The sequence below is a fragment of the Zea mays genome, chromosome 10, assembly GCF_902167145.1.
Source record: "Zea mays cultivar B73 chromosome 10, Zm-B73-REFERENCE-NAM-5.0, whole genome shotgun sequence".
NCBI classification, from domain to species: domain Eukaryota; kingdom Viridiplantae; phylum Streptophyta; class Magnoliopsida; order Poales; family Poaceae; genus Zea; species Zea mays.
Genome location: NC_050105.1, coordinates 142,319,562 through 142,332,852, shown reverse-complemented (window position 1 = coordinate 142,332,852; position 13,291 = coordinate 142,319,562). Strand labels below are relative to the sequence as shown.

The 13,291-nt window shown below is 52.0% G+C and overlaps 2 protein-coding genes and 1 non-coding gene across 3 annotated transcripts; 2 read left to right on the top strand and 1 right to left on the bottom strand.

The window, feature by feature from the left end:
• Positions 1-2,276: 2,276 nt before the first annotated feature.
• Positions 2,277-4,010, top strand: LOC103642011 (myb-related protein Zm1-like). The gene is made up of 3 exons (XM_008665323.4): positions 2,277-2,536; positions 2,673-2,802; positions 2,933-4,010. Exons 1-3 carry the CDS (start codon positions 2,398-2,400, stop codon positions 3,711-3,713), a joined length of 1,050 nt encoding a protein of 349 aa, XP_008663545.1. The 5' UTR covers positions 2,277-2,397; the 3' UTR covers positions 3,714-4,010.
• A 1,195-nt stretch (positions 4,011-5,205) lies between these two features.
• LOC100037740 (myb-related protein Zm1-like) lies at positions 5,206-7,009 on the top strand. The gene is made up of 3 exons (XM_008665324.3): positions 5,206-5,470; positions 5,613-5,742; positions 5,876-7,009. The coding sequence occupies exons 1-3, from the start codon at positions 5,332-5,334 to the stop codon at positions 6,753-6,755; spliced, it is 1,149 nt and encodes a 382-aa protein (XP_008663546.1). The 5' UTR covers positions 5,206-5,331; the 3' UTR covers positions 6,756-7,009.
• A 3,778-nt stretch (positions 7,010-10,787) lies between these two features.
• On the bottom strand, positions 10,788-10,941 carry LOC111590406 (U1 spliceosomal RNA). Its single transcript, XR_004853531.1, has one exon. It is a non-coding gene; the product is annotated as a U1 spliceosomal RNA (small nuclear RNA).
• Positions 10,942-13,291: the final 2,350 nt, after the last annotated feature.

Genomic DNA, 13,291 nt, shown 5'->3' with positions numbered 1-13,291 from the left:
AATTCACCGGACTGTCCGGTGTGCACCGGACTGTCCGGTGAGCCAACGGTCGGCCCGAGCCAACGGTCGGAAGACGGCACCGGACTGTCCGGTGTGCACCGGACATGTCCGGTGCGCCAACAGCGCCAGATCTGCCAACGGTCTGCAACGGTCGTCTTCGCCGTTTTAGGAAACAAATCGGGCACCGGACAGTGTCCGGTGTGCACCGGACTGTCCGGTGCCCCCGACGACAGAAGGCAAGGATGGCCTTCCGGATTTGCTCTCAACGGCTCCTAGCTGCCTTGGGGCTATAAAAGGAGCCCCTAGGCGCATGGAGGAGACATACAAGCAATCTTTGAGCATTCTTGATCATCCACACTAAGTCTCTGCGCATTCGTTTGTGTTTCTAAGTGATTCGAGCTCTGTTCTAAGTGAGAACTCTGAGATAGTCTTGTGAGCTCGATTCTTGGCCGTGTGTGTGCGCTTTTGCTGTGGATTTGTGTGTGTTGCTTCCCTCCCTTACTCTGTGTTTCATTTGTGATCATATACTTGTAAGGGCAAGAGACTCCAATTTGTGGAGATTCCTTGCAAACGGGATAGTGAAAGGAAAACAAAACACCGTGGTATTCAAGTGGGTCTTTGGACCGCTTGAGAGGGGTTGATTGCAACCCTCGTCCGTTGGGACGCCACAACGTGGAGTAGGCAAGCGTTGGTCTTGGCCGAACCACGGGATAAAACCACTGTGTCACTCTGTGCTTGATTGAATTCTTGTGGTTATTGTGTTTTGACTCCTCTCTAGCCACTTGGCATAAACTGTGCTAACACCTAATCAAGTTTTGTGGCTATAAGTTTGAAGTTTTTACAGGATCACCTATTCACCCCCCCCCTCTAGGTGCTCTCAGAAATCCGCTGCGTTAGGGGCGGTTTTGCGTGTTAGGATGCGCTCCGGCGAAACGATGGTTGGAGAATGTAAATGGGTTAACGGGTTTGGTGTTTTTTTAAACATATCAAATGCACTTCAATTTCAATGTGAAATATATCATTACGAATTTGTTAATGTGACCTGTTGATATCAACAGCTTAGCTAGTATGGGGGATAAATCGAATAATATGAGTGGCACGTACCAAATGGCAACATTTTTTTGTGTCCTTATTAAGATATTGTGAAGCTACTAAATTTGACATGTCATATTTCAACTGCAGTACTATATAGTTAGCGCATATTCTTCTTGTTCCTTTTGATGCATTCTCTGTCGACGGAATCTGTGCAAAGGACGACGGCCGGTAGTTGAAGACTGAATCATGAAAAATGATCTGAAAACGTCCAAACTAGCTATGGACTTCGACACCTTCGTATATCCAATCCGTACCCCCATGATTTCCCCGTTTTTATTGAGTTATTAGCTACTGCTAGTATAAGACGCATAAAACAAAGTGACCATTTAACTACTCTTTATTACCAGGTTGCAATCGACCTTTTAATTTTTCCTACTAGGATGATCACTTAACCCAAGTTGATGAAGGAGTTGGACAACCTATTTCCAACCTAGGAAGCAGTTTCTGTGCACAGTGGCACAGAGACGGAGTGCTCCAATAGATTTGATCCTAAGCAAAGTGTCCGGCTTGCTCTCCGTTCCCCGCCATTTATGCTGATTTTGACGAATCGGAGGGGAAAAAACTCGACATTTAGCCATCATTGTCTCGCCTAATCTCCTTTTTTCGCTTTCGCAAAACATGCTTTAACCCATAACCCACGGTCTGATGCAGGCCATGTCGCGGTTGTCCAACTGACGGCACACCAAGCAACCGCACCTGTCCAGTCGCGGCGGACGCCACCGCGATGCCAGTCGGCGCCCGCGCGGCCACCTCGGACACCCAGCTGGGCAAGCAAGTGCCACGGCCCCCCCGGCGAGATCGCGCGAGGGACCCCACGCGATCGCGCGCCCCCGTGCGCCGTCGCGGAAATCAACGGCCGCGCGACGCGAATCGCCACGGGGCCCCTCCGCTTTTGGTGAGAAATCGCCCGGGGAACGAACGCAGCCAGGCAGAGCCGCAGAGGGCAGAGGGCTCCCGAGTCGCGTCGGCCGTCGTGGCAGGCTGACAGCTGATGCCTGCCTGACAGGGATTGGAGGGAGCGCGAGGGGTGGTTGGTGAGGGGAGTCCGCGGTGAGGGGCCGCGGCTTGTGGTGTGTCACCTGTCGCGCGCTGTCGGCGTCGCGCACGTCAAGGGCGCGACCCGCACCCGGCATCTCACCGCGGGGCCGCGTGCGTGCGTGTATATAAACGCCTGGCCCTGCCACTGTCCCGGTTGCAGCTCCGCACAGGCCCCTGGCACAGGCGAGGAGCAGGAGCTTCTGAGGTGTCGCCGCGTAGCAGCAACTGCAGCTTGGGGCTCGGAACGAACGAGAAGAAACAGGCATGGGGAAGGGCCGGGCACCGTGCTGCGCCAAGGTGGGGCTCAACAAGGGCTCCTGGACGCCGGAGGAGGACATGCGCCTCATCGCCTACATTCAGAAGTACGGCCACGCCAACTGGCGCGCCCTGCCCAAGCAAGCAGGTACGTACGGGACGGGACGGCAGCCCCGGCGGCGCGCCGTCACGGCATGCATTATTCGTTCTGAACATGTGTATGCATGTGACAGGGAGTTGGTTCCAGCTCTGACGGTTGGTTCTTCGATTCCATCCATCCGTAGGTCTGCTGCGGTGCGGGAAGAGCTGCCGGCTGCGGTGGATCAACTACCTGCGCCCGGACCTCAAGCGCGGCAACTTCACCGCCGAGGAGGAGGAGGCCATCATCAAGCTCCACGGCTTGCTCGGGAACAAGTACGTATACGGTGCAGCGTTTCCGGCTTGGAGGGGTTGAGCTGCACATGTCGATCGTCCTTTTGGATAATCCATGCATGACGCCGCCGAGTCTGATCGAGTTCCGTTTGGCTTTTGTTTCTGCTACCAGGTGGTCCAAGATCGCGTCGTGCCTGCCGGGCCGGACGGACAACGAGATCAAGAACGTCTGGAACACGCACTTGAAGAAGCGGGTGTCGCCGGCCGGGGAGGAGCGCGGCGCCGCCGGGTCCAAGAAGAAGAAGAAAAAGAAGACGACGAAGGCAGCCGCTGGCGGTGGCGCGGAGGCGCCGCTGCCGCTCCCGTCGCCGTCGCCGTCCTCGTCCACGACGACGACCAACTTCTCCAGCGGCGACTCCGGCGAGCAGCAGAGCAACAACATGAGCAAGGAAGCGGACGACGAGCTGGACCTGGAGAACTTCGAGATGATGCCGATGCTCGACGTCGACGACCCCAGCTTCGGCTTTGGCACGCTGGTGGACACCGCGCCAGCGCCGTACGGCTCGGCCGTGTCCGTGTCCGTGTCCGCGGCAACGTCTCCGTGCGCCTCGTCCACGTCCCCGCCGCCGGCGAGCGCCCCGCCCGGCGTGGACGACCTGCTCGTGCTGCCCGAGATCGACATCGGCCATGAGCTGTGGAGCATCATCGACGGCGATGCCGCTGAGGCACCGGCGCCGTGCTGCCAGAGGAATCCGGCAGAGCCGACGAACGGCGCCGACGCGGCCAGCCACGGAGCGGAGGGAAAGGAGTGGTGGTTGGAGGACCTTGAGAGGGAGTTGGGCCTGTGGGGCACCGTGGAGGACTACCAGTACCCAATGGGCCCCCAGGGTCTGCTGGTCGCTGACCACCCGGACCCGATTCCTGCCATGGTGGACGACCCAGTGTCCTGTTGATATCATTACGAATTTGTTAATCCATATGTGATAGGAATAACCGAACAAGGTCTCAAGTGACCGAAATCCGCTGCGTTAGGGGCGGTTTTGCGTGTTAGGATGCGCTCCGGCGAAACGATGGTTGGAGAATGTAAATGGGTTAACGGGTTTGGTGTTTTTTAAACATATCAAATGCACTTCAATTTCAATGTGAAATATATCATTACGAATTTGTTAATGTGACCTGTTGATATCAACAGCTTAGCTAGTATGGGGGGTAAATCGAATAATATGAGTGGCACGTACCAAATGGCAACATTTTTTTGTGTCCTTATTAAGATATTGTGAAGCTACTAAATTTGACATGTCATATTTCAACTGCAGTACTATATAGTTAGCGCATATTCTTCTTGTTCCTTTTGATGCATTCTCTGTCGACGGAATCTGTGCAAAGGACGACGGCCGGTAGTTGAAGACTGAATCATGAAAAATGATCTGAAAACGTCCAAACTAGCTATGGACTTCGACACCTTCATATATCCAATCCGTACCCCCATGATTTCCCCGTTTTTATTGAGTTATTAGCTACTGCTAGTATAAGACGCATAAAACAAAGTGACCATTTAACTACTCTTTATTACCAGGTTGCAATCGACCTTTTAATTTTTCCTACTAGGATGATCACTTAACCCAAGTTGATGAAGGAGTTGGACAACCTATTTCCAACCTAGGAAGCAGTTTCTGTGCACAGTGGCACAGAGACGGAGTGCTCCAATAGATTTGATCCTAAGCAAAGTGTCCGGCTTGCTCTCCGTTCCCCGCCATTTATGCTGATTTTGACGAATCGGAGGGGAAAAAACTCGACATTTAGCCATCATTGTCTCGCCTAATCTCCTTTTTTCGCTTTCGCAAAACATGCTTTAACCCATAACCCACGGTCTGATGCAGGCCATGTCGCGGTTGTCCAACTGACGGCACACCAAGCAACCGCACCTGTCCAGTCGCGGCGGACGCCACCGCGATGCCAGTCGGCGCCCGCGCGGCCACCTCGGACACCCAGCTGGGCAAGCAAGTGCCACGGCCCCCCCTGCGAGATCGCGCGAGGGCCCCCCACGTGATCGCGTGCCCCCGTGCGCCGTCGCGGAAATCAACGGCCGCGCGACGCGAATCGCCACGGGGCCCCTCCGCTTTTGGTGAGAAATCGCCCGGGGAACGAACCAACGAACGCAGCCAGGCAGAGCCGCAGAGCCGCAGAGGGCAGAGGGCTCCCGAGTCGCGTCGGCCGTCGTGGCAGGCTGACAGCTGATGCCTGCCTGACAGGGATCGGAGGGAGCGCGGGGGGTGGTTGGTGAGGGGAGTCCGCGGTGAGGGGCCGTGCGCGAGCGCGACACGGCCGCGGCTTGTGGTGTGTCACCTGTCGCGCGCTGTCGGCGTCGCGCACGTCAAGGGCGCGACCCGCACCCGGGCATCTCACCGCGGGGCCGCGTGCGTGCGTGTATATAAACGCCTGGCCCTGCCACTGTCCCGGTTGCAGCTCCGCACAGTCCCCTGGCACAGGCGAGGAGCAGGAGCTTCAGAGGTGTCGCCGCGTAGCAGCAACTGCAGCTTGGGGGCTCGGAACGAACGAGAACAAACAGGCATGGGGAAGGGCCGGGCACCGTGCTGCGCCAAGGTGGGGCTCAACAAAGGCTCCTGGACGCCGGAAGAGGACATGCGCCTCATCGCCTACATTCAGAAGTACGGCCACGCCAACTGGCGCGCCCTGCCCAAGCAAGCAGGTACGTACGGGACGGGACGGGAGCCCCGGCGGCGCGCCGTCACGGCATGCATTATTCCTTCCGAACATGTATGCATGTGACAGGGAGTTGGTTGATTGGTTCCAGCTCTAACGGTTGGTTCTTCGATTCCATCCATCCGTAGGTCTGCTGCGGTGCGGGAAGAGCTGCCGGCTGCGGTGGATCAACTACCTGCGCCCGGACCTCAAGCGCGGCAACTTCACCGCCGAGGAGGAGGAGGCCATCATCAAGCTCCACGGCTTGCTCGGGAACAAGTACGTACGGTGCAGCGTTTCCGGCTTGGAGGAGTTGAGCTGCTGCACACGCCGTCCTTTTGGTATTGGATAATCCATGCATGACGCCGCCGAGGCTGATCGTGTTCCGTTTGGATTTTGTTTCTGCTACCAGGTGGTCCAAGATCGCGTCGTGCCTGCCGGGCCGGACGGACAACGAGATCAAGAACGTCTGGAACACGCACTTGAAGAAGCGGGTGTCGCCGGCCGGGGAGGAGCGCGGCGCCGCCGGGTCCAAGAAGAAGAAGAAAAAGAAGACGACGAAGGCAGCCGCTGGCGGTGGCGCGGAGGCGCCGCTGCCGCTCCCGTCGCCGTCGCCGTCCTCGTCCACGACGACGACCAACTTCTCCAGCGGCGACTCCGGCGAGCAGCAGAGCAACAACATGAGCAAGGAAGCGGACGACGAGCTGGACCTGGAGAACTTCGAGATGATGCCGATGCTCGACGTCGACGACCCCAGCTTCGGCTTCGGCACGCTGGTGGACACCGCGCCAGCGCCGTACGGCTCGGCCGTGTCCGTGTCCGCGTCCGCGGCAACGTCGCCGTGCGCCTCGTCCACGTCCCCGCCGCCGGCGAGCGCCCCGCCCGGCGTGGACGACCTGCTCGTGCTGCCCGAGATCGACATGGGCCATGAGCTGTGGAGCATCATCGACGGCGACGCCGCCGAGGCACCGGCGCCGCGCTGCCAGAGGAATCCGGCAGAGCCGACGAACGGCGCCGACGCGGGCAGCCACGGAGCGGAGGGAAAGGAGTGGTGGTTGGAGGACCTGGAGAGGGAGTTGGGCCTGTGGGGCACCGTGGAGGACTACCAGTACCCAATGGGCCCCCAGGGTCTGCTGGTCGCTGACCACCCGGACCCGCTTCCTGCCATGGTGGACGACCCAGTGTCCTGCTACTTCCAGGCGGGCCCCGCCTCGGCCGTGCTCCAGGAACTACCCGGATACCCTGTCCCTGCTACTGCAGTCACAGGCAGTATTAATCAGATGGGGTTGTGAGATGCTGAGAGTGTCGTCGTCGTTCATTTGCGATCTTTAGGTAGCAAATAGGAACTACGATAGACAACAGCATATTATTGCTTGTATATAATTGTACAAGTGCATAGCTCTAGACGAGCAGAAACTACTCAATACCAATACGTCGATGGAGCGTAAAATGGGAGATCAGTTAGGCTAGGATGCACATGATACGGAAGAGCTAAAAAGATCGTATTTTTTTGCAGTATTGAGCAATGGAGTCATAGATTCACAAAGGAGTCAATGTTTCCGGTACGCACTACGTATATATACATATACACACTAACTATAAGACAAGTACAGTGCAGTACTGATGGGCTAGGGCTAGTACGTATGCAGCTGCAGGGCCTGCACAGCAAAGCACTGATGTGTGTGGGGATGACGTCAGGTGTGATGCATGCGATGCGCTGTGGTCTCCGGTCCAAGTCCAATAGCTGCGCCTTTGGCCTTTAGACACGCACGCAACGCAATGGACGTCCAGTTGTGTCGTCGTGCCCTTTTTGACAACGTGACGGTGTGTAGCCTTTTCAGTATTTCTTCGTCGCCCCCGTTTCTCATTCGCGGTAGCTGCTCGTGTTTTTCTACTCGATGTGCTGCTGTAGTCCTGTTCACACGCTCCATACAGGTCATGCCTTCAGTTTAATTTGGTCGACAGCAAGTTGCATGACTGGTGGGGACGTCACCATGAAACACGATAAGGAAGTAGGTTACCTAACAAAAAACAATACCAAGAGGAGGTAACGGGGGTACGTGTCATGATTGGGTCGTCGTAACTCGTACGCCCATGGTCACGTCTAGTGCTGCGAATTAGGCCAGGTCGTGCCAGTCCAGCCTAAACCCAAATTTATCATGCTTCGTGGGAAACGAATTCGGATCGGTAAAGTCCAAAAAAGTTTTAGGCAGTGTCGTGTCAATCTAAAGTGTAAAAACAGTGGCCTAGCCTGACCCTAAACCACGTCGTGTCTTCGTTGGGCCATATCGGCCCAAACCCGACACATATATTTAACCACATAAAAACAAAATATTACAACCATATATAGTCCATAGCATGCTAAACAGTGTTATTAAAACTACGTTTAAACGATGTTTAAACTACGTGTAAACGTCAAAACTCTAATTAGAGATTGAAATCACGTTTTAGCGTTTTGGCGTTATAAACGGTAAAACGCAGTGTTTTATGCATTTTAGACCATTAGCTATTTTTGGGGTCAGTCTATTAGTTACTTTTGGGGTTCAATCCAGCTCATGAGTGAAGTTTTGGTAAGCCACTAACCTCTCTGTTTTGGTATTTAACTTCATATTATTATATGAAATTATGATATATTGGTATTTTTCCTATGTTGTTTAAAACTACGTTTAAACAAAGTTTAAACGTTTAAAAGTCAAAATTTTATCGTTTTAATAACCTTGATGCTAAACTAAAGATATTAAACAATCCTAACATCATTTGACCACATAAGCTCTAAATATTACAATAATATAAAGTCGATAACTTACTAAATTAAAGAAATTAAATAACTTGGACTTCATTAGACCGTGCCGGGGGCCCGATGGGCCGGAATTTGAGGTCCAGCCCAGACATGCCTTCGGACCGTGCTAGCACGACCCAAATTATTTCGTATCGAGCCATGTTTTAGACTCCTGTTTTCAAGCCGTGTTCATGCTGGTCAAAAAAACCTGGCTTATATTCTCAGCACTATTCACGTGTTAGTGGGTTACCGAGGCACAGGGGATAGTGGCGAGGTTTCAGCCTTTTTTTAAATTTCTAATTGAGATAAAGCCATAAAAAACTGAAACAAACAAGCTCTTACTACCATAAAGAATCTCAAAGTGGCCCATGCGCCATGCTCCAGCAAAGACTAAGCTAGGATAAGCAAAACCCGTATGTCACATTTTGAGACCTTATTTACGCACACTGCATCTGCATGTCAAGGAAGGCAGTGTATTTTTGTTGGTATTTCAGTCGGAAGCTTCTTGTTACAGAAGCAGAATATGAACGTTGCGATACACTTCTCCTTCAGAAAGCACTGTGCTCAATGCCAAACCTGGTTTACCGTCAGAATTGCGTGATCGGTTGGTTGCACGAAAGATTAGGACAGCAATGCACGATAATGCCCAGAATGCTCCTTCGTCCTCTGTTCGCGGTGAGAGACGTAGCGGAGCGGGAGCGGCGAATGGCAGATATGCAACCTGAACGCCTGATGAGAAATGCAACGCACAAGCCCAATCGGTTCTACTGTTAGATGCCCCCAAACGTCGTGGCAGATATGAATGATCTTCATTAAGGTGTTTATTACGCAACAGTTCAAACTCCCGAATCAGAATGTAACTGATCGGCGCAGGCACCCTATAAAAACGGCCCTGTATATAGTTCACCTCCATATCCCAAGTTCCCAACCGAGCCAAACAGAAAAGAAAAAGAAAATCTTCAGAAGCAGCAATCCTGCGGCAGTCCTTGCAACTGCAACACATGAGGACGACGGCCAGCGGCAGAATGCTGCTGTCCGTCCTGGTGGCGCTCGCCGTCACTGCTGCTCACCACGCCGCGGCCGTCGGCCCGCCGAAGCCGAGAGGCCAGGAGACGCACCTGTTCGAGGCCACGGTCCGCGTCCCGGACAACGGCGCGGCCGGCGACCTCGAGGAGTACAACTACCGCCTGCTCGCCAACGTGCTCGGCAGGTCGCATTGCGTGGCTCGCGGATCTCTCCAGACCACCACCGCTCCAGTCCAGAGACAGAAGACCCTGCACGTATTTTTTTTGTACTGATCCTTGTCCTGTTTTCCTGATCCCCCCAGCGTCGAAGCAGCACGGAGCGCGATGTATGAGAGCGAGCTCGGGCTGTTCAGCGCCTTCATCACCAACAACCAGGCCCGTAGACTGTCAAGTGAGCTAACTAAATCCGTACTAGTCCATGCTAATATTGTTAGTTTCAACGTCCGTCGTATCAACACGTACGTTGTGATCAAATGAGCAGAAGTCCCAGGGGTGCTCAAAGTCACGCGGCTGGAGGACCCTCCTGCGCTCCCGGAGACGGACGGCCATCTCTAAGAAATTTGGTGTTACGGGGAAGTGGGAACACCCACCCAGTGGGGGGTCGTCGAGAATAACTGTAACCATGTTCGTTGAAGCTGCATAATGCATGTATTTACATGGATTAATATATTGCACTGCCACAGTAAAGCATGTGTCCCGTTTCCTGCCTCTAACAATTTTTCATCTAGAACGAGTGAGAGATAACGTCAGCGTGGTTCGCTCATCGTTATAGTAGGACATGAACCTCTCTCTAAAGATCACTTCTGAAAACCCCGATTCATCATCCTTATTTTGACGAAGGTGAAGAAGCAATTGGAGCACTGGGCATTATTCTGCTCATCCTCCAGGCAAGCTGTTTGAAATCTGCATCTCCTATAACAACCTCTTCAGTAGATTAGGAGGAATAACAACAACTGTGGCGCCCAAAATTAAAGCGCCTCCTCCTTTCCTGATTCTAGTTGTTTACCGTATTACGTGCATGCACGTCATGATTTATTTACCAAACTGTGAATAGGAAATAGAATCAAGCAGTGAAGCTGCAGCTATTCCACATCACAAGCAGTGAGTAACAAATTTTCATCTAGAACGAGTGAGAGAACGTCAGCGTGCCACATCACAAGCCTTGACGTCTAGACGTTCGACGAGCGCCCGTGCAGACTTGCAGTACACGGACGGCGGACAGCATCAGCGCTGCGCTATCTTTTATTGAGCGCACCTCTAGTCCAGACCCATTAAATGATTTATAAGAAAACTAGAATATTCGTTACCATTCTCATGTCATTATATTAAATAACTTACATTAATATTCAATTATACTTAATATAATTATTAAATTATATATAACAGCAAATCTTATGTTACTCTCATAACTTAAAATATAACACTTAATGATTATACTATATGTATGTCAACAATTACATTGACTTAAAATAATTCTCATTGATTATACTATATGTATTGTCAAAAATTACATTGGTTTGGTAGGGACCGCGCGGACACGTATCTCCTCTCCTACAAATTATGATGTCCACTCTCCTACTTGAGGAGATGGTAGACTAGTGCTCCTCCCCAAGTGCAATGGAGGCCAAGCCACTGGTACTGGCAACAGGGGGTTGCCTGCATGCTCTTGATCAACTTCGTACTCAATAGTTGATCTTATGGTGGATGCCTCCCGATCTTCTCCTATGATCTCGATTCGCACCAGGTATTTCTTGAAGCCACGGTCAAAAAAGCTTCCCTCGGTTACCAGGCACTCCTTGACGCGGTTTTCGTCATCGACCTTGACGAACTTCTCTTTGAAAGCCTCTGATCCAGGAGTCCCTAGCGAGCGACATGAGTGAGTCGTAAGAAAGCAAAGTTACTCGGAGCTGAGACGCGCATCATACGGACCTCAAAGAAGCTCGTGTTTTCAGTGTTCTAACCTGGCGGGAGAGTGACGATCGAGCAGAACCGTTCCAACTCCACCGTCTCCCTCTACGAGTTCAACCTTTGAGAAAACTCCCGAATCACTAAGCTGAACGCCTGATGAGAAATGCAGCGCACACGCCCCCATCGGTTCTACCGTTAGATGCCCCCAAACGCCGTGGCAGACATGAATGATCTTCATTAAGCTGTTTATTACGCAACAGTTCAAACTCCCGAATCAGACCGAATCAGAACGTAACTGGTCGGCGTAGTAGGCACCCTATAAAAACGACCCTATATATAGTTCACCTCCATATCCCAAGTTCCCAACCGAGCGAACACAGAAAAGAAAAAAAAATCTTCAGAAGCGGCAAGCCTGCGGCAGTCCGTGCAACTGCAACATATGAGGACGACGGCCAGCGGCAGAATGCTGCCCGTCCTGGTGGCGCTCGCCGTCACTGCTGCCCACCACGCCGCGGCCGTCGGCCCGCCGAAGCCGAGAGGCCAGCAGACGCACCTGTTCGAGACCACGGTCCGCATCCCGGACAACGGCGAAGTCGAGGAGTACAACTACCGCCTGCTAGCCAACGTGCTCGGCAGGTCGGCATCTCGCCAGACCACCACCGCTCCAATCTAGAGACAGAAGACCCTGCATGTATTTTTTGTACTGATCCTTGTCCTGTTTTCCTGAACCCCCAACGTCGAAGCAGCACGGAGCGCAATGTATGAGAGCGAGCTCGGGCTGTTCAGCGCCTTCATCACCAACAACCAGGCCCGCCGACTGTCAAGTGAGCTAATTAAATCCGTACTAGTCCATGCTAATATTGTTTGTTTCAACGTCCATCATATCAACACGTACGCTCTAATCAAATGAGCAGAAGTCCCAGGGGTGCTGAAAGTCACGCGGCTGGAGGACCCTCCTGCGCTCCCGGAGACGGACGGTCATCTCTAAGAAATTTGGGTGTTGTTTGGTTCAAGAAATGTAACGCAAATGGTAATTGTAATGGTTTACGATCGATTACTGGCGGTAACAAATTTGAATAGGCTGATATCAAATTTTAGTGTGGTATCTGATTACGGTTGAACTAAAACAAACATGATTTAACGTTATCAGTTACCCATTACGTTACAAATACGTGAACCAAACGACACCTTGGTGTTACGGGCCGGGAACACCCACCCAGTGCGGGTCGTCGAGAATAATTGTAACCATGTTCGTGGAAGCTGCATAATACATGTATTTACATGGATTAATTTATTGCATTGCCACAGTAAAGCATGTGCCCCGTTTCCCGCCTCTAACAAATTTTCATCTAGAACGAGTGAGAGAGAATGTCAGCGTGGTTCGCTCATCATTATATATAGTAGGACATGAACCTCTCTGAAGACCACTTCTGAAAAACCCCGATTCACCATCCTTGTTTTGATGAAGGTGAAGAAGCAATTGGAGCACTGGTGGGCATTATTCTGCTCATCCTCCAGGCAAGCTTTTTCATTAGAGAATTTGTCTCACTCTGGCATTCAATCAGAAACACACATGGCCTCAATGATCTCGAAGACACCATTTCTTGGAGATGGTCGGCAAATGGGAAATACAGTTCAAGTAGTGCCTACAAAATTCACTTCACAATGAACTTCTGTACAATTAAAATCAATCCCATTTGGAAAGCAAAAACTGAACCAAAATGTCGTTTCTTTGCATGGACATTGTTGCACAATAAAATCTTAACTTCTGATAATCTGCAACAAAAAGAGGATAGCCTAGCAATCCATATTGTTCTCTTTGTCATTTGTCTCCTGAGACAACGACACATCTTTGTAAGGATTGCCCCTTCGCTGAGGCAGTGTGGAGCATGATCATGTCTTAGGCTGATCTGCGGTTCCTTGACGGTATTTCAAAGACGGGAACACTGCACACGTGGTGGCTTAGACTGAGGATACTCTGTAGCAAGCAATCAAGAAAAAGTTTCGACGGCCTTCTAATTTATTTCTGGTGAAGCTTATGGTTGGAGAGAAACAACAGAATCTTCAAAGGTCAACAGAGAATGACAGAGCAAGTGGTGCAGGTGGTGAAAAAACT